The sequence below is a fragment of the Schistocerca piceifrons genome, chromosome X (genome assembly GCF_021461385.2).
Source record: "Schistocerca piceifrons isolate TAMUIC-IGC-003096 chromosome X, iqSchPice1.1, whole genome shotgun sequence".
Taxonomy (NCBI): Eukaryota; Metazoa; Arthropoda; class Insecta; order Orthoptera; family Acrididae; genus Schistocerca; species Schistocerca piceifrons.
Genome location: NC_060149.1, coordinates 585,718,240 through 585,743,843, shown reverse-complemented (window position 1 = coordinate 585,743,843; position 25,604 = coordinate 585,718,240). Strand labels below are relative to the sequence as shown.

Genomic DNA, 25,604 nt, shown 5'->3' with positions numbered 1-25,604 from the left:
TCTTTATTCTTCATGTTGAGATATTTCTTTCTCAACATAGTCACCCCAGTGATGAACACATTTCTCCCAACAAGAGACTGGTTTGTTGATACCATCACTATAGAATGTTTGACTTTCTTGGTGGAGCCATAACCTCACCTTTGCTTCCACTGCTTCATCACTATCAATGTGAAGTCCTCAAAGGTGTTCTTCAAGTTCTGGAAACAGATAAAAATTGGATGGGACCAAGTCAGGACTGTATGAAGGATGATCGAGGACAGTGAACCCAAGGCATTTGATTGTTGCAGGTGGTGCAGTACTTGTGTATGGTCTGGTACTGTCATGCTGAATGATAGTGTGCTCCATGAATGAAGAAACTCTTTGAAATTGAAACTCAATCCGAGAATGCTGCTTCTGATGCACCAACATAGTTACATTACACACCATCATGTTACACACAACAATTTGGAGCCCTCCAGAGGGAGGCAGCTGCAAATATGTAGACACAAAGAATAAAGATGTCGAATGTTAAAACAACTCTTTTATTTAAAAAGCTTCAAGAGTTTTCACATGCAAAATTTAGAGGCATTACTTTTCAGCACATTCTCATAAGTATGTACTCCAAATACCGCTGAGAAACAATTCAAATATGTTTGAAGTCTGAGATCATTTCATCATTCACAATAGAAGATTACTTGTAGTGAACATCTGGCATGAAATTCTTATTTAGATTATTCATTTAAAGCATGCATAAGAACAGGGGACGGAAGCTGCCTGAAAAAATTAACATTATGAACAATTTTGTTTTCATCTTGAAATGACACAATGTACCCACATCCAGAGTAGTTGTCTACAAAAGAATGAGATGTAGGACTAACTGACACATCTCCACTAAGGAAGGTGCTATAACTGTATAACTGCAAACAATGGCTACTATTTGACATTGAATAATTATGTGTACAGCTATATGCATGAATAACAATCAGTGTTTTACCTGAGAATGAATTAGTTCATCTTTGCTACATAATTGAATCAATGGCTTCTCACTCAACAGATAAAGGTAGGAAGAATAACATATGAAGGAAGGGCAAAATTCATGGCCCTATTTTCAAAACTATGAACACGAGGTATTGTGAACAAAGAAACTGATGTAATGTCTTGGCAAAATTTGATGATCTATCACAGACCAATAGGTACACAGTATTACCCTCAAAGTAATTTGCATTGACTAAAGAAGTTTGATTGGTGTAAATATTTTTGATTGGTTGGCTTCATATGTAGGAGCTTCACATATAGAGAAATAGGTTGTCAGGGCCCTAAGTGCATTTCCATTTGGCATAGAATCTAAAATAACAAGAAAATTTTAGGTAAATGGCAGGCCATCCATATTTTTATGAGCACCCATGCAAATGAAAATGTGACACATCAGTGCATAAATATCTTTCAAAGCTACTCCATTCCTGTCACAACCCAGGACATAACTTCAGGCTCTCAATCTCTTCAATTAAGTTGAATTTTTCCCCAGCCCTACACATCAGCCTGTGCATTCAGTTTCTTTTCTTCCACTACCTTGCATTTATCAGTCTTAGCACACCCCTCTCTACCAATACTCATTCCTGCTATTGTGCCTGTTCTACAACTAACCAGTTTGTACATTAATCACTGATTCTTCCTCATGTCCTATGCTATTACCACTCAGTTATGTCATACAAGTTCTGTGAAGTAGCATCTTGTACTGGCATACAATATATGTTCAGAGGTTATAGGAAAATGGTATAACCAATTGTTTCTTGTTCCCAGTAACCATCACTGCAAAGTTATAGAGTAACAAATTCATTCTGTTCTTAATGGATATCTGCAGTTCACAGAGTAGCCTCCTTGATCATGGTACCTCTCTCCTTGGTCTTGAATACAACCTTTTCTTTATACAAATAAATGATAAATGGAGAAACATAGTGCCCCTCCAAATCATGCACTTATTTAATAAGTTTCATCCTTTTAAGTGAAAGTCAAAGCACGCTTACTTGTACCTTGTTTGGAAAGAAACATCAATATATACTGTCGAATTCAACACAAACACACATTTTGGAACAAACTTTCCAGTGTATTTTATTTATTTAATTTTTACTCAAATGGTTATCTACTTTAGGCTGTTCCATCACTCGCCCCAGAGGGCACCAGTACTGGGAAGCACCTATCAGCTCATTAGTGAGCAGTGCAGCTATTATAGGCTACCCACCTAATAGTCCTACTGCACACAATTTGTGCTTGAGTAAACCCCCTTGGCCACCACTGCATGCAGGTGTGAGGCCAAGACAGTACAGTCCCATATGCTACAGCGCAACTGTGTGTGCCTCAGCTGTTTGCCCAATAGTGCCCACAGCTGCCCATGGACACCCATCCGTCTGGAGGCAGGCATTCAATCTGGAACAGCCTAATCTACCTCAATACTACAATGATACAAAATACAATATAGATATGGTAATGGAAAATCCTGGGTGGAATACAAGCAATGAATGGAGTGAAAAACAACAACTCACTCTAGGTGCATAGACAAGGCCAAAAATATTACTTTCCTCTGAGGTAAATAAAACACACACACACACACACACACACACACACACACACACGTGCGTGCACGACTGCATTGAACTGGTCCTGTGGGGAAATTCAGGAAATCCACTGACATAAGTGACTCTGACAAAGGGCAGATTGTTATGGCCTGGCATCTGGGAAGCCGGTTGGCTGTTCACATGCTTTTGTCCTGAACATCTATGGAAAGTAGTTGAAGTAAGCAAAAAGGTGTTCGACATCCACACCTCATCACAAGGCAAGGCGTTTGGAGGCTTAATTGCTTTGTAAAGCACGATAGATGGTGATCCATGGCAATCTCATGATGCAGTGCACTGCAGGCAAAAGTGTTTTTGAGCATACCATCGAATACATGTTGAACGTTGGTGTCCATGGCAAATGACCCCCATATGTATGGAATTGTCAAGATGGGATTGTGGATCAATGGAAACATGACATTTGATTGCATGTATCATATTTTTTGTTACACAAGGTCGATGATGGTGTCCACTGTCATTCAGGTGAATAACTGCTCAAAACACACACTGCTATTCAATGCCAATGGCAGCAGAATTATGCTATGGGAGACATTCACCTGGGCTTCCATAGGACCTATGGTAGTAATTGAAAGCACGATGACAGTTGTGGACTATGTGAACAATACTGTGAACCACCTGAAGCTCCTTCGCGGTTTATGTCTTCCCTGACAGTAATGGTTCCTTCCAGCAGGAAAAACTGTGTGTCACAAGGCCAGAATCACGCTGCAATGGTTTATGGAGCATGCTAGTTAACTCACATTGATGTCTCACCCACAAAATTTGCCTCATCTGAGGCCAAAGGAACACATCGGTGATTCTACCAGCAAGGGTGCCCATATGCTAGTTTATTTTTGGGGGGGGGGGGGAGCCTAGATCTGGGGGTATGAAGTATTTTTATGTTTTGGAAGACAAATGGTGACTTGTAAGTCCACACAAAAACTCCAGTTCCAGTCCTGTTAAAAACCTGCTTAATGCCAACTTATAAATCCTCTTCTTGAAAGAAAATCACTTGACTACACTTTATTTTCTCCTTTCACTGAGAATTGGAGGGGGGGGGGGGGGGAGTGTGAGATGGCATGCCTCGCCCACCCCCTGGCCCCTGGGCATAGGTGCCCATGGCTATTAGGCATTAACCCCATCCCCACAAACCACCAGCACGTAAATTATAGAAACTGTGTGACCTGTGTTTAAATGTCTGATGCCACATAGCTCCAGAAACCTACTCAGGACTTGTTGAATTCGTGCTACACAAAACCGCTACTGCATTGGATTCCAGAGATGGACCAACATGGTGTTAAGCAGGTGCTCATAACATTTTGGCTTATCAGTAGATTTAAATATGCAATGGCGGTAGCATATATAGGGCACTAAACAGTGAGGTCATCAGCACCCAAATATGAAATGGAACGAAATATTGTCATTACCATGTTTTTTGCTGTTTTTCTTCTCTGTGAAATCATCATAGGATACATGTACTTGGGCATACCACAATTTGCAACGGAGGAGGAGGAGGAGGAGAAAAAAGATTCATTTTCCAACTCTCTAACAAATGTATTATTCCAGCAACTAACAAATGTGTTACTATAGCAATACAGTTATTTGTCTTACTGTTAATTTTGTATACATTTGCAGATCTTGGCTGCTTTGAAACTTAATTACATCTCATGATTCACTTATTAAAATTTGCCATGTTATTATACCATGGTTAAATGGACTTTCTCAATAAACCATTTATTTAATCTGCATGTGTGGGGGACCCTTCAGGGGGTGATATCAAGAAAAATCATTCAATTATAGTATAATAGCATAGCAGATTTTAAATTAAATGGAGGAAATACTAGTTCTGAAAGATTGCACTTTACAACTAAAGGTGCCAAATCCAGATTAACATGCTGATCACTCGAAGATACAGGATAAGGCCAGAAAAAAAAGAAAGATGATAAGTGACAAGGTTCTTACTGCAAATCAGAACTACTTTCATTACAGTTAACAAAATGGCTCTGAGCACTATGGGACTTAACTTCTGAGGTCATCAGTCCCCTAGAACTTAGAACTAATTAATCCTAACTAACCTAAGGACATCACACACATCCATGCCTGAGGCAGGATTCGAACCTGCGACCATAGCGGTCATGCGGTTCCAGACTGTAGTGACTAGAACCACTCAGCCACCCCGGCCGGCCACAGTTAACACAAAACCAATATATAGTAAGGTACAAACCACGTGGGCCTACATAATGTGATCTCCAATATTCTGTCAAAATATGGTAGAAATGACAACATAAAAAACCAATCTGAATCATGAAGATGCACTTCTTGAAAGAAGTCAAAGACAAGTTGGAACCTTGTCATTTCAAGATCAAAAGCTATAAACATTCTCCAGGTGCTAACAGATTTTTTTAATTCAGGTGATTTGTACAACCACTGTATAATTAAATCTGAGAAATGTTACATATTGTCTTTTCACAGCAAATAGCCTGTATAGTGTTGGTCACAAAGTGAATTTTCCTGAAGCTGACGTTTTGCTACATTCTGCTTGGAGTCTCCAGTTTTCTTCAGTTGGACAGGAACTGCAGCAAATTCAAACAGGTGAAGTGAGCTTCTGTTTTCAAGTTTTTTATACATTTCTAGACAAAACTCCTCAGAAATTATCACAGTTGTGTGTGCTTCTGAGGGACGTCTGAGGGAACTGTCAAAATTTTACTGTTATCTTTTGAATACATTTCACTAAATTGGCCAAATTCATAGTAATGAATTCTGTACAAAAATGGTTACGTGTGTAGTAGGGTACAAGTAGATTTTGTTTTGTAAGAGCATGAAATTGTTAGGATATAGAGAGGTTTGCAAAATGTAACTAAATTTAAAGTGTCATGAATATTGTAGTGGAAATTTCTGGTAGAATATAAATAATTTAGGACTAAAGGTAACCACTCACTAAACAGTAGAGGCAATAAGTAGTCATCAGGCACGTAAACAAGTGCAAAAACTTTGCTAGCTTTCGGATGAACCGTTTTTTTAAGCTGGACACACACACACACACACACACACACACACACACACACACACAAACACAAACACAAACACACACACACACACACCTGTATAGTTGAATCATGTCAGCTGAATACATTTCGCTGGGACTGCAGGTCTGCGGCTTGATTGGAGTGAGTGGTTGTCCTCACCCACCTTAAGATGTAGAACTGCAATCCCTGCACAATGTATCAGCCAGCACAGTATAGCTGTACAGGTTCTGTATGCGTGTATACCCCATCTCAGAAAAGGATTCATCCACAGATAGCAAAGTTCTCAGTCTCGTTTATGTTCCTGATGGTGACTCATCACCCCTATCATGAATATTGTTAGTTTTGATATGGCTTGTAGGCAGGAAAAATATATTAAGAATGATGAAACATGTTTTCACTGAAACAACATAAGAATTATCCACTCTGGCCAATTATAGTAACAGAAAACATTTTTACACAGGATACCAACTTTGCTATAAGCAGTAAATCAAGTACAATTTTTGAAAGATCAGCTATTTAAATTTTCATGGATATTAATGAATGGTTCCTAACAACTTCTTTGTGACTAAAATTTCAGAGACATAGTCTGTGCTGTTCAGAACTTGTAAGAGGTTTCCTCTTGGTGTGTGTCTAAAATATACAACAATCAATGACTCATAAATAATCATGTCCAACAAGAAAAAGTACCTTTTTGGCTTTCTGAATTTTTGAAGCAACTACTTCATATATGAATTTTATTTTCATATGAAAATAAATCTATCATTGTTCTAAAGGTTGGTTTGAACACCGTTGTACTTTATTAAGCATGGTCGTGTTAGAGGTGGGATGTCCTTATCTTCTCCCACCCTTAGAAATGACTTAATCAACCAATGATATAAGTGGACCTATAGTTTAATGTGGACTCCATACCATGATATAACCTGGCTTTAAGAAAATAAAAGAAACAAAGCTCAGATCTTTGAATAGCATTTCATCAAAAAATCTCCCTCAACTTGAGCCACGAAGTACACCATAACACCAAGTGAGAAAACCTGTTCGCATTTTCTCATCAGCTGACTGCCTCCTAAATTTTCTCATAACCTCCTATGACTGTATTGAAATACACATTTGGAGATCTCTAGTTGGTAACTTTGTTTGCTCTGTTGACTTTCAATTTGCTCTTTACATCCTACAGTAGTATCACAGATAATTGGACAGAGTGCACTAGTTGGAAATTCTGTTTGCCATTATCTGAGAGGGTTCATGATACACTACAATAGATGTTATCAAGATTAGATGTTGCATCAGCTTCATATGTACATATGCCCTATTCTAAATGGTTTCCTAGATAGAACACATTTAATGTACATCTGTTTTTAGGCTAGTGGCACTCACATATGTGCCTCACCCACCCAACTCCTTTGATGTTTCACTATAGTCCAATCTACCTCATTGCCTTCACTGTCTTTGCTTGGGATGTCTCTGCCATTAAATTTGCCTGGTGATAAACTATCCCACAGAATGCACAGTTGTTTGTGTTTTGTGAATGAAGAAGTGTGAGGAACTGAGAGTTATCAGAGTGAAGCATCTGTTAAGCAAAGATGTTTTTCGTCGCAGCGAGATCTATTTACAAAATTTCTGTCACCAACTTTCTCTTCTGAATGCGAAAATATTTTGTTGAGCCCAACCTACATAGGTAGGAATGATCATCAAAATAAAATAAGAGAAATCAGAGCTCGAACAGAAAGGTTTAGGTGTTCGTTTTTCCCGCGCGCTGTTCGGGAGTGGAATGGTAGAGAGATAGTATGATTGTGGTTCGATGAACCCTCTGCCAAGCAGTTAAATGTGAATTGCAGAGTAGTCATGTAGATGTAGATGTACATGCACTGGGTAAAATACCACATATTTACACTAATGAAGAAGATATAGAACCGTAAAATACACTGATGTGCAGAACTTAAAGACAAAAGTATGTTTTACATGATGTGTCAGTGCCAATTAACATAGTTTTATGAAGTTTGGACCATACATAAAAGAACTACTATGATATAGTACAGAGGGTAACTGTCCCTATGCTCTTGGCACTATCGCAAATGGTGCCGCCTATATGCAGGTATCAACAGAACACAACATACTGGTTATCAGGCAAAGAAACCACCGCTATGCAGTCACCATTCCACTGTGGAGTTGACATTGCATGCTTTGCAATCCTGTTAAATGTGGTTGTAACTGCATCCACTGTTTGACATGGGTCCCTTCTTGCTTGTTGCACAATGTAGCCGTCATCTGCTGCTGCAGATGACTGTGATCAACCACATCCCCTCCTTTAAGCAGCATTGCCTGTGGTTCTGAATGCTCCCTACGCATGTGAAATAATGCTCTGAGCAATAAAAAACATCTGAGCTACACTTGTCACTCTTCATTCTTCTCCCACTTTTACATATATAGACCGAAGTGGCAAGTGAAATGTGTACCAAGGCCAGGAATCAAACCTGGGTATCCTGCTTACTAGGCTGGTGCATTAGCCACTAACCCAATTTGGCACAGCGGTTGACACAACTGTACAGATTAACCTGGCATGCCTCCCTCCTTGATTCAAATTCTCACTGCCACCCCAGTCTACTGTAAATTACCCCTTCCATACAAACAGAGCTGCCAAGGCTCTCCATGTTCTGGAATAGCACCTCAACATCAAATGCAAATGGGGGATCCAGCCTGAAACCCAGGTGCAGGTACTTACAGAAATGAAATAACACAACTTAAGAGACTTTACTTGTCTCATACAGATATGATTTTATGTATATAGACGGAAGCGGTAAGTGAAAATTTGTACAAGGCCATAAACCGAGCCCAAGTCTCCTGTTTACTAGGCAGGTGCATTAGCTACCAAGCCACTTGGCATATTGGCACACTGATTCACACAACTGAATGGAGCACCCTGACACACCTCCTCCTTGATCCAAATTCTGTTGCCCCAGTCTACTGTAAATTCCCCCTTAGACATGAACAGGATTGCCAAGGCTCTCCATGTTCTGGATTTCAGGCTGGATCCCTCATTTACATTCAGTGCTGAGATGCTATTGCAGAACACGGAGAGCCTCGGCAATTCTGTTCATGTGTAAGGGAGAATTTACAGTAGACTGGGACGGCAGTTAGAATTTGGATCGAGGAGGGAGGTGTGACTGGGTAATCTGTGCAGTTGTGTGAACCGTTGTGCCAAGGTGGCTTAGTGGCTGACACACCTGCCTAGTAAGCAGGAGACCCAGGTTCAATTCCTGGCCTTGGTACAAATTTTCACTCGCTGCTTCAATCTATACACACAAAAGCATAGCTGTACGAGACCAGTAAAGTCTCTGAAGTGGTTTCACTTCTTCCAGTTTCTCTAGCTTTATGTGCATCACTGTGAGATGTCTGGTAACAAGCTCTCACACTTTCATTCATTTTCACTGACTTGTTAATATGTTATGTTACTGTATCTATCCCATCCTTAAGTTTTGCAGAGCAGTGTAGCATTGATTGTAGATTAGTTCACTAATGTTACCAACCTTTGCTCAAATGTTTCTTGATATCTTTAATAATTTAACACCATTCTGTCTTCACCATTCAGCACACTGTGGTGTTATCTACAGTCTGTCTGCATCAATGTCTGTGAATGCAGAAGATCATAATGACAGCTCACAGTAGAGAATTATTCCATAGCTAATGACCTATTATTAATGAGAGACCAAATGAGAGCAAAGAAACAATGAACATGCAGACAGGCTGTTTTAAGAAGGAAGACAAGGCTTCATTGGTCCTTCAACAGTGAGGTCATTAGAGATGGAGTGTATGCTTGGATAGGACAAAGATGAGAAAAAAAATCAACCATGTACTTTCCAATGGTACTAGCCCAGCATTTGCCATTATTAATTTAGGGCAAACAGAAGATATAAATCTAGATGGCTAGATAACCATTTGAACTCTGTCTCCCTCAAATAAAAGTCCAGTACCTTAACCATTACATGACCTCAAACAGAAAAATAGGAATTTTAGAGTAACTCTTAAATAAAGAGGTTGTCAATAAAAAGGTACTCCTCCATAGCCGAACAGTCACCACAGCTGGCTGGCATGTGGGGGACCCAAGTTTGATTCGAGGTACTGCCAGGGATTTTTCCTTTGTGGGGGAATGGTGAGCACTCAGCCTCGTGATTCCAATTGAGGAGCTATTCAAATGAGAAGTTGTGCTAACCTGACAATGACCAGGAGAGCAATGTGCTGACCCAGTGGCGCTATATATACTGTGTCTTGATGATGCTGACAGCTGAGGATGACACAGAATTTGGTTGGGCCCAATTGGTCTGTCAGTTTCCATAACAGCAGTGTTTTACTCTTTTTCCATAAACATTTTGATGATGACTGTCTTGATGGTGTGAACTTGACCTCACTTAGTGTTACTTACCTATTGATTGCAGATCAGTACTTCGCAATCCACTATGCATAAGGGACAATTATGAGTTTGTAACAACAACAACTGTACATATAATAATTTTTTTTCTTCTGATTTTCGATAAATTAGTGTAAGCAATTTTTTGATTTTATTTCTTTTTCTTTTCGTGTCATTATGTTAAAGAAACTGTGAGCAACTTTCGATGTGAATGTTAATATTTATGTCAAATTTCAAGCAATGCTATAACAGAATTGAAGTGTAACCCTTGTTGAATCTATTGTAACATGTTTGAAATTGTAATTGTGAGCCTGGTCCATGCGTAGGCAATGTATTAGAATATGTGGAATGTAAAACCTTTGGTGAATACCCTATCTATAGGAGAGCGGTAAAAGGTGGATGGCAGGCGAGCACGGGAAAATGCACACAGGCGCGGCACGGCATAACGGGCTCAGCAATACAGTTGGAATTGGGCATCGGTCTGAGGAACACGTTCCGGATCAAGAAGGCTATCCTGGAAAAAGTGGTTTCATTGAGCCTCGGATGTGCTGTTTCCGACGACTATTCAGCATGGCTATATTCTATAGGCACTGAATTGAAAAGGATTGCAATGCTAAGAAGAAGCAAAGTGCCGATACAGCAAGAGCCATAGCTGTGATTGTATGTGTGCTGTGCGCCTCGCCATTTCGCCGCCCGCCAACCGCTGCATCGACACGAACAGGTTGAATCTTTAGAATTGTATTCGTGTGGACCAGTGTTAATTTTGATCCTGACTGTTCAATAATAACTTAACTTTTACCAGAATTGTCCTAGCAATTAATTATCCTTATCACTAACCTAGACAGGGTCCTTTCCATATGTTGTGCAACCCGAGTGTCCCGAAATGAAGATTTAAAGTTTATGTTAAAAGGAATTACCTGCAGAACTATCTATGCTAGAAAGATGTTTAAGGAGCTTTATTGTTAATGAAAATATAAGCAAAGAACTAAGGTCTAACAAAGTTGGAAGATAATTTTGGAATTGGTTTAGTAATGAAACTTAATTAATTTGAGACAAAAATAATGGTAGTTAAATGAGGAAGTAATAAGACAAAAAGAGTAGTAACTCATATTTTGTAAATCTTGAGTGCTTAATGTTTCCAATAGTCAATAGTTTCAACACAGTGATCATAACAGTTTCAGGGTCCCCCCCCCCCCTCCACTCTTTGCTTTTCTATTCATTTAAATTCTGGAGTGTACTGAACTGATTTGACCCGCAAAGTTAAAGTCAATATAAAACCTAAATTTATTGGTGTTTTTCCCTTATTAAAATTGACCTTGTATGTGTGTTTCAAAAGTGCTATTTCTAGGGTAACCTATGCCCGATTTCAATCAGATCAATAGACAAAACGCAGTTTATAGTAATCATTGTAGTGTGATGTTGTGTATTTATAGCTTGTCCAAATTAATACACAAAGGGAAAATATTAGTTCAGTAGATTTTTCCGGTTCTAAAATTTACCATATAATGCAGTATTACTACGTGTTGTTATGCTTGTACGTACCTTTACTTGTACAAGGAAAAACTCACTTAATGCCTAATTAGGCTGGCGACTGTATCGTTCACAATTGGTAGCATCTGCTGTGTATGTTTCTTGCCCGTCCTAACGTGTAGTTGCACTTTATAGTTGCTTGACGTATCATTGTTGTTACTGAGTGGGTGAAAGTCTGATTTTGCCTCCATTCAGGTACACGCGGTCAACATATTTATTAAAATCCTTTCTTACAAGGTGAAGCCTGTCAACTTACTATAGTACAGGCTTTAAAGAGTTAACGTACGCCCGAGAGCGGAAACCGTTACAAGTTCACCTGAAGACTTACGTGGATGCATCAGCTGTGCTTATAATGTAATGAAGCAATATCTAGATGAATTCATAATGTTCAAGAGCTGCCAGTTGACTGCACATCATCAAGTTTGCTTACCTGAGCACCAGTTTTGGCTGCATACTTACAAGGACGGCTCTGTCTGACAGATGAAGTCAAATTAGGAAGTAATAGATGTAAATCACTGAACACTGTTCAAGAATTTGGAAACAAATTATAGTCCACCAGAAACCAGTTATGACCCCATTCCTAGTTTATAAACCCTTTTACTACAATATAACCCACAGTGTGATGAGGCATTACTATTATGACATAATTCATTTGTAGCATGACATAAGACAAAATATTGCCCTTTGGTTAAGGCAGTTTCCTTAGTTCTCCGGCTTTTGTAAGTGTAAAATTTTTCTGTTTTAAAACAAGTTAAGAGAATGTGTTCTAATATTTCCCAATAATTTTACATATTTCCATAATTTTTTATGGCCTTGGGCTTGGAGCTACCACTAGAAACAATTATTATAAGTTTGATGCATGTTACAAAATGTATATCAATTCTCTTTAAGTTAGATCCACCTCACTAACGTTTTGCATCGGAGTACATTCTGCTAGAGTTACTGTACTACATTATCTTTAGGGCATATATTATGTTTATAATTAGCCCAGATGAATAGAAAGAAACTTCAACTGCTAATTATATACCCAGTGCCAGATATTAAGAAAGTATGAATGAGCACTTCAGAAGTGAAAGAGTGGATACTTAGTACTGGAAATAATGCAACAACTTATCACAGTGATATTGCAATTTACAGTAAAAAAAATACTGCTGAAGCAGGTTGTGGTAATGAAATATTCATTCTTTTCACAATTTTGGTAATTGTTCTTCCAAGACTGAAAGCAAATCACAACAGCATGCCAGCATAAGAAATAAGTAAGGCTGTTAGAGTTTATCATCCATTCAATGGTAAACTTAAATCATGGTGTCTGGACCTTGGTACTGGGTATGAAATCGGTAACCTAACCATTGCACCACATCACTCAACTGCAAGAACAGTAAATTAAAGATGGAAACTGTCCTTTTTTCTCATGATCTCCTTATATGTTTAGCGATGTTGCATACCGTGACACATAAGTAGAAAATAAAGACCCTGACTATTGATATCTACTTGTGTTAGTAATAATTGTTGTTACTATCACAAAATTCAGTTTCTACATTCAGAAAATAGGTGAAATAGGAGACAATAAATGTGAGGATACATATTACTTTGCATTCTTTTAACATGTTTCATTACTCTAGGATTTCACACAAAATGAGAAAAACATGAAATCTCAAAGTGCCTCATATCTCTTCCTCAGAAAATAATCGTAGCTGACAAGATAGCCACAGTGACATTGTAATAGAACTGGATCATTCTTTACTAGTTTTGAAACCTACAGTGTTATACTATTAATTGTTTTGGTGATTTTCCTTATTTTGCATCACAACATGCAATCTGAATTGTGGTACAGTTTCCCATTCTGTACATAAACAAAATTTTGCAACAGATGAAAGTTGTATTGTGGTGTCATAACAATTTGAGATGACAATTTTACTCTCTCTCTCTACCCATACTAATGATAACTGTAATGGTAGTGACAGCTGCTGTAGTAATAGTCATACACTACAGCAAAAAAAAAAAAAACAAAAAAAAAAAAAAAAAAAAAAAAAACTACTAGCAAGAAACAGTTATTGGATACGAAGGGCTACACAATTTGACCACACAGTAAGTATTTATTGGGCGTTACATGAATACATGAAAATGTGCAATATTCACCTCCACCTAATCAAAATTTGCATGCAGCATCCCAAAATCAATCAAATGAACACTAATAATTGCTTCTCTCATATAATGGAACAGGTTTTATTAAATTCTGCAAAACATCTTTTGTTGATTCTCATGATAATGATCTCTAGATATGGTTCTCAACACCATGAACAGTAGCTCATATACAACAGTTCATGTACAAAAGTTGTGTGTGGCAAATATTGTTAAAATGCATGCATTTTAAAAGAAATGCAGTCACACAAACACTAAAAACTGTCTCACACCTCTGTATTTCTTCACTTTCTAAAAAAAGTAAAGTAAAAGGTTTAAAAAATCTCTGCACACAGAAAAGAGTTGTGCAAATCCATAAAAAAAGATGTCTCACACCTCTGTATTCTTTCACTTTTTGAAAAATAAAATAAAAAGTTTTAAAAAATCTCTATACACAGAAAAGAGCTGTGCAAATCCTTAATTCATTTTCCACCAAATGTTAAAGTAATTATAAATTAAATAAAACACTAAAATCTTTTGACTATGTGATCACAAAATTAGTTAATTGATTAATTAATTAATTAAAATTACAATGAAAATGATTGAGTTGGCCTCTCTGCAACACTATAACCTATCTGCTCCAACAATTAAGTTAAGTGTTTTGACTAAAAATTTTACATTGGGCACTACACCTGTTACAGTGTTACCTCAAATACAAGTCTTGTTACTGCACTGTTATTTACAAATAAGGTACTATTGATTAAAACATACATACTGAAGCTCCTACAGCACAGGCACTGTAACTGCTGACTCCCAATACCTTATTTTGTAACACAGTAAACCAATTTCTCTCCATTTGGGTGGCCTCAGTGTATGTATGTACATAGATGGTGAGCAGTTGACTTGGTCAACTACTGAATGTCATTTTGCAATTTTAAGCATTCATTCCTCTACTGGAACATGACAAACTCCCTAAACATTTTCATAATAACCAGGAGTGGTAGTGTACACAGCCACAGGATGCCCTTCAGTATTCTGACTACTTCTTTGCTGCTACTTAAGATGAATACAATGTTAATGGCATACAAGCCTCCAGGCCATTGTAACACCCTCTCACTGGATAGTACATGCTGTTTGCTGACTGAAGCAAGCATGTACACTTCACTGTTTCATCAACTCTACAAAGCTGCAATTGGACCATTAAAGCCTATGGCAGCAAAACACTTTGCACCAGCAGTTAGTCGTTATCTCGCCTAATTTCTGAGGCAAGCAATTGATGTCCCCATATGGTACTCTTGGACTTACAGTTTTGGTACATAGCGCAACAATCTAAACCAGCAAGCAAACAGATACCACTATCTCCGGTAATAAAGGATACAGGTATGGTGGGATCGTGTCGTGGATTCCAGTGATTGGTTTGGCCTTGTGTGAAGAACTTAGTTTGATGACTACTGTCATCCAACAACAGAGCCTTTGCTACCTTTATCCTCATCACCTGCCCTTTTGCTGCCACCTCTGATGGCTCCATCACCATCAGTGAACTATAGTGGGGCATGTACTTCAACTTATATGAACTCTGTATGAACACCACGTTAATCACAGTGTTATCTCCGGCAGAAGTACTGCAGTCTTCGGGAGGTGACGTGGAGACTCACAGTCCATGTTACTGTTCAACAATTATATACTGATTACACTAAATCTCTGGGAGTCAAGTGGGTGTTGAGTTACTTGATGAGCCCTCCTGCTGGAATGCTACTTGTGGCCCTATTGTGATTGAATTCCATGCTCACACAGTCCCAGTGAGGTAGCCATTCTGACCACCTCCTGTCTTGTGTTGGGTCCACAATAGTATGAATGGTACTTATGAAGTAAGAACAGATGTGGGTACTACAAATTTTATGCTACTTTATCTGGCCCCATAGTTTCTGAACCAGGCAGCACTCTGCATCAAATACAACAGATGCATTTGTCAGCATAATACTGGAGATGTATGACTGGGCAGCCAACAGTCTCTCCATGCTGAGAACCATCATTCTTATCTAAAATAGTACAAATGACATGTTTATGAAGATTATCTTATATGCAAGACTTATTTGTAATTACTAAAATTAGAAAGCAAACATAGCTCATTAACATTACCTAAATACTAAAATTTTACTAAAGACTCCAAGGAGACAGAATTGTAGCTCAGTGCTTACCTTCAAGAGGAAAAATTCCTAATACCATCAATAGAAACATTTGAAATGGGTAACACTAATTCTAGCTTTTGGTACTTGTGTGTTTTCTTTTTAGAAAACTTTCCTCCTATAATCAATTCTTTTTAGAACCTATCAATTTTGAATCCTGAAGGTAAGCTTTCTGTCCCATAATTTCAATAATTTTCTCAACTTAATTTTCTGTCTAATACAGTTTAATTTCTACCAACATTTACAAGGTTCAGCATGGAAAAGTCTTGTATCTGTTACAAACAGCAGATAAAAGCACCATAATTAAAATCTACATCAGAAATCTGTGTGGAACTGATCTGTAGTCAACGGGTATTACATACAGCAACAGTAAAACACTTAATAACAATACTAACCTAGCAATGGAAGAGAATACTTCTTAATTTCTAAAACAGAATCATTATTAAATTAAAAGAATGTGAACTTGTGTAATTATAAGCATTTCAATCACAGTTAAGTGGCAGTGTTGTCATGGAATACCCCTCATATATTATTTTAATTTGGCATTGCAGAAATCTTGTCACTTCACATTATGAGGAATACAATCCATCAACTGATAGTGAAGCAGCAGGAACATGTATTCTGCTGTTCACACATGTCTGCAGTACAGCTGCCACAGCCTGTGTGTACAACTATATTGTTGTCATCCTCTTACCTTTCACTCTTTTTACCCTTACATGAACTGATGATTTTCATCAACTCACTGAAATTATACAGCATGCAAAGGAGATATAGCATTGTGATGCAGAGAAGTGTGCTTGGACATATACATGATTAACACACACACACACACACACACACACACACACACACACTCACACACACTCTCTCTCTATTGATAAATTAAGAATAACATAAAATTAAGATTAGAAATGTGTCTGCCAAAGAGCTATTAACAATAATGAAAACTATAAATTATGCTATCCACAGCATCAACACCACTGTAGGGAAGTTCACAATGACAAAAAGAAAGAAAAGAATGAATTCCATATTTTAATTGCGTATGCTGACAGCAAACCTAAATTTAATAACAATTATGCAGTGACACAACATTAAATGAGGTTTTGGTAACAAAATAACATGGATGTCAATCTTAGCAAAAACTTGCACATGTTGACAGAATTATGGCATAAAACTATAGCAGCATACAATAAAAGCATAACTGATAAAGGAAATGACTGCATTTTGAATTACCTTTTCAGCTACCCTGAAATATGAAAGCACAACATATCTGACATGTTGCGATTGCACACAGATGAGGACATACACTATGTTAAAAAAATTAAGTTCTATTTTCCTTCACTTACCCTGTAACTACTACAACAAAATCCATCATGTTCCAAATATTGCGGAGATATGATTTCGGGTGGAGTACAAAACCTAGCGCTAATATTTTGAGGGACGCTTCTACACAAAAAATACCAAGGAAATAGGCCTCCGTTTTTTCCTGCAAAAATAAAATAAAATTCAATTGCAGTATCTTCTTAAGTGCATTACATTTCTGAAAATGTCTAGAACAACATAATTTGGATTTTAAAAGATTGATAAACTACATTTCATTCAATCAATTACATTAAATGTAGTTACCAACTTTAATACACTGATAACCAAGCATGGTCAAAACAACTGTTTATTATGAACATTTTTTTTGTAGGCTAAAAGAAAAGGATTATACACATTCTCCACTTCTGATTCAACCTTCATTATCATTTCTTGAAACTCATTTACTTCCTTGTACTAAAATGAAACAGTACACAGTAAAGATTTTCTCCTTTTCCTGTCAAGAACTGTATTCCTTCCTTAAAATGTTATCACTGTAAATGGAGTATTTTTTGCAAAGGGTTAAATAACAATAATTCATCTGCACTCAATCACAAATTTAACACATGGGCAATTAAAAAAACACACAATATTCTTAAGTATCGGTTCTTACTTTCTGTCACTTAAAGAAAATAATTTCTGAGCTTTGGCAACCATCTATTAAACCATGTTGTTATTAACAACGCGGTAAGTGATCCTTATTGAAAGGTTAAAACAGCAGTCATGACCAAAATACAAACCTGAAATGTTATTTTCTGTTCAGACACAACTCATGACCTGCCTGAAAATTCTGATTTGCCCATGCTTTACTGATATACTGTTCTTATTGTGATTTGTCCTGGTATATACTAGTCAGACAGCAGGCAAAAACAAAAAATTAAATTTACTATATGATGAAACATTTTGCAAGGAAACATAAATGGTACTGAAGAGCAGTGTATAACACACAAATAAATGACTTTCCTGTATTTTCTAGAATATACAGGTGCTATGTTTGTTTCAATTTGTGTGTTACTTCTAACAGCAAGCTCAGAAATGAGGAAGCTTTATAAAATTGGAATGTGCATTTATATGACCTGTCTATTATACATACCAGTTTTTGAGCCAGTATCGTCTTATCCTTACAAGGCAGATGCTCTTCCAATGCCAGCACCACACAATTCGCAATGATGGTAAGTAACACAGCATATTCAAACGGATTATCAGTCATTAAGGAAAATAATACAGACCCTAATTTATTCACAAATACCTGTCAGACAGCAAAATTAGTTTAAAAAATTTAGTCCATTCACGTTTAACACTGTACTTAAAGGCAAATCATATTTTTAATATAAATTTACATTCTGAAATAGTATATGTAGAAACTGTGACTAAATGCAGTAATTTCTGTCCAAGTGTATATCTCCCAAACTCTAATATGGAAGTTAAGTCCCATGCTTCTTGACAGAGCATAGGGGAATGATGCAGGAGACCCGCACCACCATACTAGGCAAGGTCCGAATGGAGATGGTTTGCCGTTGCCTTCCTCCGACCGTAATGGGGACTGATGATGATGATGATGATGAAGACCACACAACAATACCTAGATGTTCTGCAAATAAAACACAGTCTTTTGATTTGCATTCCTCACACCATTATCTATGTGATCATCCCAATTTCAGTTTTTTCATAATTGAAGAACCCACAGAAAAAGTGGGGTAAGTCCATTTAATTAGAAAATCAGTTGATAGCATATTCTGATGGCCAACTGACAGTACTACAAGGCAGTTGAAGTGACTTTCAAATAACATGGCTAGTAACAGAGATACAGAGGGTTTTACTTTCAGTGGCAATGGAAAGAAAGTTCTAAGTTTTTGAGCTTCTCGCAGAAAGACTGGAGCAAATCCATAGTTTGCTTCCGCTATTTGCATTACATCTGTTAGGTCAGTTGAGTGGCGACTGCAGATGTGATCAGCTGGATTTCTTACTCTGTGGTGTTTCCTTATAGTAATAGTGTTTAGTCTGAAGTGTGATAGAGGTATGGTTCTCTTCGGGTCTTTAAAATGTGTGGATCATCTCAAGATGAAGGCAAGAAGCCATCTGTTAACTAATCTTCGTAGAGACTGTCGGGCAATGTCTCATGAGTTAGGCAGTGACTGCAAGTGCCCATTGTTTGAGTATTTCAGATAATTTAGACCTCACGAAGGAGAAGAGCTTATCAAGAATTTTAATATGTTAGGTACGTGGAATGATTAATCTTACTATTTAACCAGCTTAATCTCTCTGACATTAATTGCTTGTAGAAGGCCTAGACTCCTATTCCATAACCAGCGTATAGTATGACAACTGCCAAGACTACAGAAAGAGGACAAACATTTCAATGACTGGAAGGACAGTTCATAATGTTGTGAAAAAAATTAAATAAAAGTAAATGGCACGGAGTAGTTTCGAACACGGCTCGTCCACTTGCGAGTCCAACATTGTCACCAATTAACCACAACACTGCGGCTGTTCCTTTTCACTCATATTGCATTTCTTGGTTTGGACCATTCACTGACTTCTTTTTTTTTTTCCTCAGTTCAGAAAACTTTCTTCCTGTTATCATGCTTGATCTGTGTTCAGTTTTTGACAGGCTGTCCACTGGACCATTCTTGCCAGTAAGTCTTTGGGGGGTTCGGTGGGGGGTTTCCCTTTTTAGATGAGCAGCGAGAGAGTTGCGCGCGCAGTTTCCTTGCTCATGCGCAGTTTGCGCGTTTTTCTTCGGCATCTTTACGCTAGCACCTGTGTGCTAGCAGGCTCAGCAGGCTCGCGAGTAGAGAGCATCCCGCGGGCCGCTCAACACTGAGTGAGCCCGTGACGGCAGCACACAGATAGCTAGCTGATGGCGCCCAGCTGACCAGTACTGTGCGCAAGCACTGATGTGCTGTGGTCAACGGGCTGGTGGTAGAAATGACCGCTGTTGCGAGTTGGGGTTTACCAATGGCGCGTAGAGCAGTGCTTAGTGCAGTGGTGCGAATTCCCCATATTTTTTCTTAACGCAGAAACTAAACTTGCTATGCAAAGGAAGGGAAGTATGTCGAGAAAAAGGGAGAAAAGGAAAGTTAATCAGTCATTAATATAGAGCTACACAGCCTGAAACGAATCCTAAAAGATCAGTTTGGACGGTATTTAAGCCTATAGTGAATGGCGATGGGAAAAAACGCTAATTTTGTTTGCTGTTCAGTGAAATTTGTGTTCATGGTAAAGGGTTAACTGGCACTTCGCACATTTCTCGCTATCCGCATGTGCAATAAACAAGATTTCGTGTGGCTAAACGGTGTTCGTGTGTGGGCGACAAGCGCCTTCCTAAACTTGCTCAGGAGGCAACTGTCGATAAATGCGTGACTACGTGTGGGCGAGACCTAAGGTCATACCGAACTATATGAGGTGAAGGTTTTTTGGATCTTGTTCAGACATTAGTCGACACTGGAGCGACTTGCGGAAAGGTATCCCATAACCTTGTCGCAGCAAATGGCAGAAAGCGCTAAAAACCTAAGTGATGTAATTATGCCTGAGGTAATTTCTTATATAACAAACGGTGACTGCTCAGCAACAACTGACACGTGGACATGTAGTGGAAGAAGAAACCATTATCTCACGTGTACTGTCTCCTGTTTTGTTGCCTGGACTCTCAGCTCTCCTCAGTTTACAAATGAACCAAAAGCGGGCGATACCATTCGAAGAGAACTGTTGAAAAAATTTATGTCTCTTGGTACCCACAACACTGCTTTGAAAGAATTGCCTTTTACTACCGACCAAGGTGTCAACACTGTCGCTGCACGGCGCGATTATTCACAATTGAATTGTTCCTGCCATATGCTAAATACAGTGCTAACAAATGCTTTTATTGTGGAGGATGTATACAAAGAAAAGTGGCCTTCTCGATGCTGTTGGTAGAACACTGGAAGAGACCAACGGTACTCGCTGGAATGTGCAGTTGACAATGTTGAAATCGGTAGTAAGCCAATATCCGGCTTTGTGCGAGAAGCTCTCTGAGAACGAAGAAATAGCTCGAATTGAAGGAATTGATATCACAGTGATGAGCGAACTGATTCCTCTCCTCATAGTATGTATACTATTACTGTAATTCTTATACGTTATCATTTAGTTTATAGCAAGTCTTCAAAAACATGAGGGTTTTTGCAGCGTTTCAAGGAGGCGTCAAAGGTATTACAGCTGGAATAATCGCCTACACTACACTTTCAGTTGCCAAGGAATGAGAATACATTACAGCATTTGAGTCAAGCGCCTCAGGACAGAGAAGCCTCTGAAATAGATCTGTTACGCAAACGCCTCAATTTATGACTTAGAGAAAAGGTTAGTTGACCAGAGGTGGCATGACGTAGCTACACTCCTGGAAATGGAAAGAAGAACACATTGACACCGGTGTGTCAGACCCACCATACTTGCTCCGGACACTGCGAGAGGGCTGTACAAGCAATGATCACACGCACGGCACAGCGGACACACCAGGAACCGCGGTGTTGGCCGTCGAATGGCGCTAGCTGCGCAGCATTTGTGCACCGCCGCCGTCAGTGTCAGCCAGTTTGCTGTGGCATACGGAGCTCCATCGCAGTCTTTAACACTGGTAGCATGCCGCGACAGCGTGGACGTGAACCGTATGTGCAGTTGACGGACTTTGAGCGAGGGCGTATAGTGGGCATGCGGGAGGCCGGATGGACGTACCGCCGAATTGCTCAACACGTGGGCCGTGAGGTCTCCACAGTACATCGATGTTGTCGCCAGTGGTCGGCGGAAGGTGCACGTGCCCGTCGACCTGGGACCGGACCGCAGCGACGCCAGGATGCACGCCAAGACCGTAGGATCCTACGCAGTGCCGTAGGGGACCGCACCGCCACTTCCCAGCAAATTAGGGACACTGTTGCTCCTGGGGTATCGGCGAGGACCATTCGCAACCGTCTCCATGAAGCTGGGCTACGGTCCCGCACACCGTTAGGCCGTCTTCCGCTCACGCCCCAACATCGTGCAGCCCGCCTCCAGTGGTGTCGCGACAGGCGTGAATGGAGGGACGAATGGAGACGTGTCGTCTTCAGCGATGAGAGTCGCTTCTGCCTTGGTGCCAATGATGGTCGTATGCGTGTTTGGCACCGTGCAGGTGAGCGCCACAATCAGGACTGCATACGACCGAGGCACACAGGGCCAACACCCGGCATCATGGTGTGGGGAGCGATCTCCTACACTGGCCGTACACCACTGGTGATCGTCGAGGGGACACTGAATAGTGCACGGTACATCCAAACCGTCATCGAACCCATCGTTCTACCATTCCTAGACCGGCAAGGGAACTTGCTGTTCCAACAGGACAATGCACGTCCGCATGTATCCCGTGCCACCCAACGTGCTCTAGAAGGTGTAAGTCAACTACCCTGGCCAGCAAGATCTCCGGATCTGTCCCCCATTGAGCATGTTTGGGACTGGATGAAGCGTCGTCTCACGCGGTCTGCACGTCCAGCACGAACGCTGGTCCAACTGAGGCGCCAGGTGGAAATGGCATGGCAAGCCGTTCCACAGGACTACATCCAGCATCTCTACGATCGTCTCCATGGGAGAATAGCAGCCTGCATTGCTGCGAAAGGTGGATATACACTGTACTAGTGCCGACATTGTGCATGCTCTGTTGCCTGTGTCTATGTGCCTGTGGTTCTGTCAGTGTGATCATGTGATGTATCTGACCCCAGGAATGTGTCAATAAAGTTTCCCCTTCCTGGGACAATGAATTCACGGTGTTCTTATTTCAATTTCCAGGAGTGTACTTTTCTCTGATCACTTTTTCGTCATTTAAAAATGGTATCTGACGAGAAGAGGCGTGAAGTTACGGCACATGCGAGACGTACAATCCATTTATTGCCGTGTTAATAGCTCGCCACAGGCCAGTTCCAAAGGGAACATCCCTCGATTGAAACCGAGGTAGGTCACAGAATGTCGATGTTCCCTCGACTAAAGAACAGTTGAGCTGAATATAAACTGTGACAGTTCGCCCGATCGACTTGTGAGCGACCTTGGCGGAACACTGAAATTCAAATAGCTTCAACAACAGAACATTTAGTTTTATTTTCAATATTCTTTCATAGTCACAGTAGGGCTCACATAGACGTGGATTTGCAAAACGATATATTAAAAAGCTTTCGTACTTTTAAAATCAGGTAAAAATCATTTTGGTGAAAGACGCATGCACGAGCCACGAAAAGAATTCTTTCGTCAGATTCCACAGAAACTCCACTACCAGCGAAAATAAAGAAGTTTGCTTTGTGGGTAGTTGTCAATGACTCGTATTCCAATAGATGAGCTGGAGAAATATTTAAATCAAAACTGCAAAATAGAAGAAAATGTGGCTTCTTACTGGAAAACGAGCCTTCAAAATTTGCTGACTCTTCAGAAGATCACCAGAGACATATTGTGTATACAAGCATCTAGCTCTGCTTCTGAAAGAAATTTTTGTTCCAGCAGTTTCATTCTCAACTTTTCCCCGGACAATGTTGATGCACTTCTTTTTATTCGTAGTAATCCCTATCGGAGACAAATTAGTGAAAAATATGCTGGAACCCTTTTCGTTTTCCGTTGTCTGTAGTGGTGAAGAAGTTTTCGTTTATTGCACATTCTGTTGCGTGTGTTTGATTTATGTACACAATTTTTCAAATTCCTTTTTTGTTCTTTTATACGAAATAAATCGCAATTTATTTCCAAAATATTATTAAGCAGTAGGGTCAATATTGGCAACTTTATATTAGCCTCAACTTATGTTTTAAAGTAAGTATTTAGAAAAATATATATTTTTATTCACAAGTGTCTTGATCGCAATTTTTATATGAGCAGGGTGTCCCATCTAAGAGTCGTCAGACGCATTTTCTCTGGTGTTTTGGCAGATATTTGCAATTTTGTTTGTGCTGGAGCCAGCCCAAACAGATGCTCCACCTCACATCTTTCATGCGACGGCCAGCGTCGACGGAAAGCGTCGGTTTGTTTCCCATTATAAAGAAAATGATTTTCGAATCGGAAATTTACGTGCCCATTCGACAGAGCGGTCGTAAATTAGTCAAGTGCTACATTCATTTCATCGAAATATATTAAGAGGAACAGTAAAGCACGGGTAATAACCACTACTCCAGCACCGGCAGCACCTCTCTGGCCCTCGCTGACTGCTATGCAGCAGCATTGCTCCGTCGCGGTTGCTGCTAAAGTTCTGGCTTGTTCTTTGTGTTTTACTGTCCCTGTTAATACACATCGATAAAAGGAATATCGCACTACACTAATTTGGGACTGCTCTATCGAATGGGCGCGTAAAAGTTCGATTTAAAAATAATTTTGTTTGTAACGGACAGGTAGCCGACGCTTTCCATCGAAACTGGGGGTCGTATGAGAGATTTAACGAACAATATTTGTTCGGGCTGGTTCCAGCTACACATTGCAAGAACGAAATTGCAAATATCTGGTGAAAACACCACAGAAAATGCACCTGACGATCCATAGGAGAGATACCCGATGTGTTACTATTAACCGGTTTCGACTGTATTGAGTCATAATCAGAACTAAAAATCCGTTCTCTTGTTACGAAATTAACACATGAAGTCGTCATCAAACACTGACTGTGACACTTTAAAATATACCTAATAAATGCGAGCAGCGCGTCTGTGAACAAAAAAATCTTTCAGTGGGGACAAGTGACGGTGGGACGCACATGTCGCGTAGGCCGGTATTACACTATCACATTTCTTTGCAAAGTCGTTACGTCAAATATTTATGTCAAAGAAATTTGATGGTGTAGTAAGGAGCTTTATCAAACCTCCCCTGTCGTCAAATAAATATAATCAAATCTAGAGCCTCGCCGTAGATTTGATCATAAAGGTCGTTCGTCTTCTGTTCGCTGCAATGTGAAATGTAACCACCTGGAGCGCTGGCGTCGCAACAGCTATTTGACGTCTCTGTTGTCAGTATGTTTGTAAACATGCCTTCAAAGTTGGTGTATTCCTTCGGCTTCTTTATTTTATTTATTTATTTATTTATTAGCTTGCTTCGGCTAGGGTGGAATATGCTGCAGGCGACTTCATGTCCACAATCACCGCTACAGGCCTATAGCCATCCAGTTCTACACCTGCAAACATCTAGGCAGCTATTCAGCAAGCCGGAAAGACTCGAAAATAAAACATTCTCTCTTAGCCTGCCATTCTAATTTGTCTATTTTTGAACTCTGACTGCCACAAGTTGAAAAGCGTTTCATCAGTTCCACACTTTTTATTAATTTTGTGGTTGGTGGAACACTAATTCCATTAATTAAATTATTCAAAAATGAAAATGGCTCTTATTACCCATATAGTGTACTAAACATGTATTTACCTTCACGTATTCACTCTTCAGTGCT

The 25,604-nt window shown here is 39.4% G+C and overlaps 1 protein-coding gene and 1 non-coding gene across 2 annotated transcripts in view; one reads left to right on the top strand and one right to left on the bottom strand.

Annotated features, from left to right (window-relative positions):
• LOC124722536 (voltage-dependent calcium channel type A subunit alpha-1) overlaps window positions 1-18,999 on the bottom strand; it is a 393,558-nt gene extending 374,559 nt beyond the window's left edge. Inside the window, exons 1-3 of the mRNA XM_047247682.1 lie at window positions 18,967-18,999; window positions 18,303-18,458; window positions 17,197-17,336 (exon numbers count right to left, since the gene is read on the bottom strand). Coding sequence (XP_047103638.1) covers window positions 17,197-17,336; window positions 18,303-18,458; window positions 18,967-18,999 — 329 coding nt within the window. The remainder of the gene's footprint in view (window positions 1-17,196; window positions 17,337-18,302; window positions 18,459-18,966) is intronic.
• Trnat-agu lies at window positions 8,806-8,877 on the top strand. The gene has a single exon. It is a non-coding gene; the product is annotated as a tRNA-Thr (tRNA).
• Window positions 19,000-25,604: the final 6,605 nt, after the last annotated feature.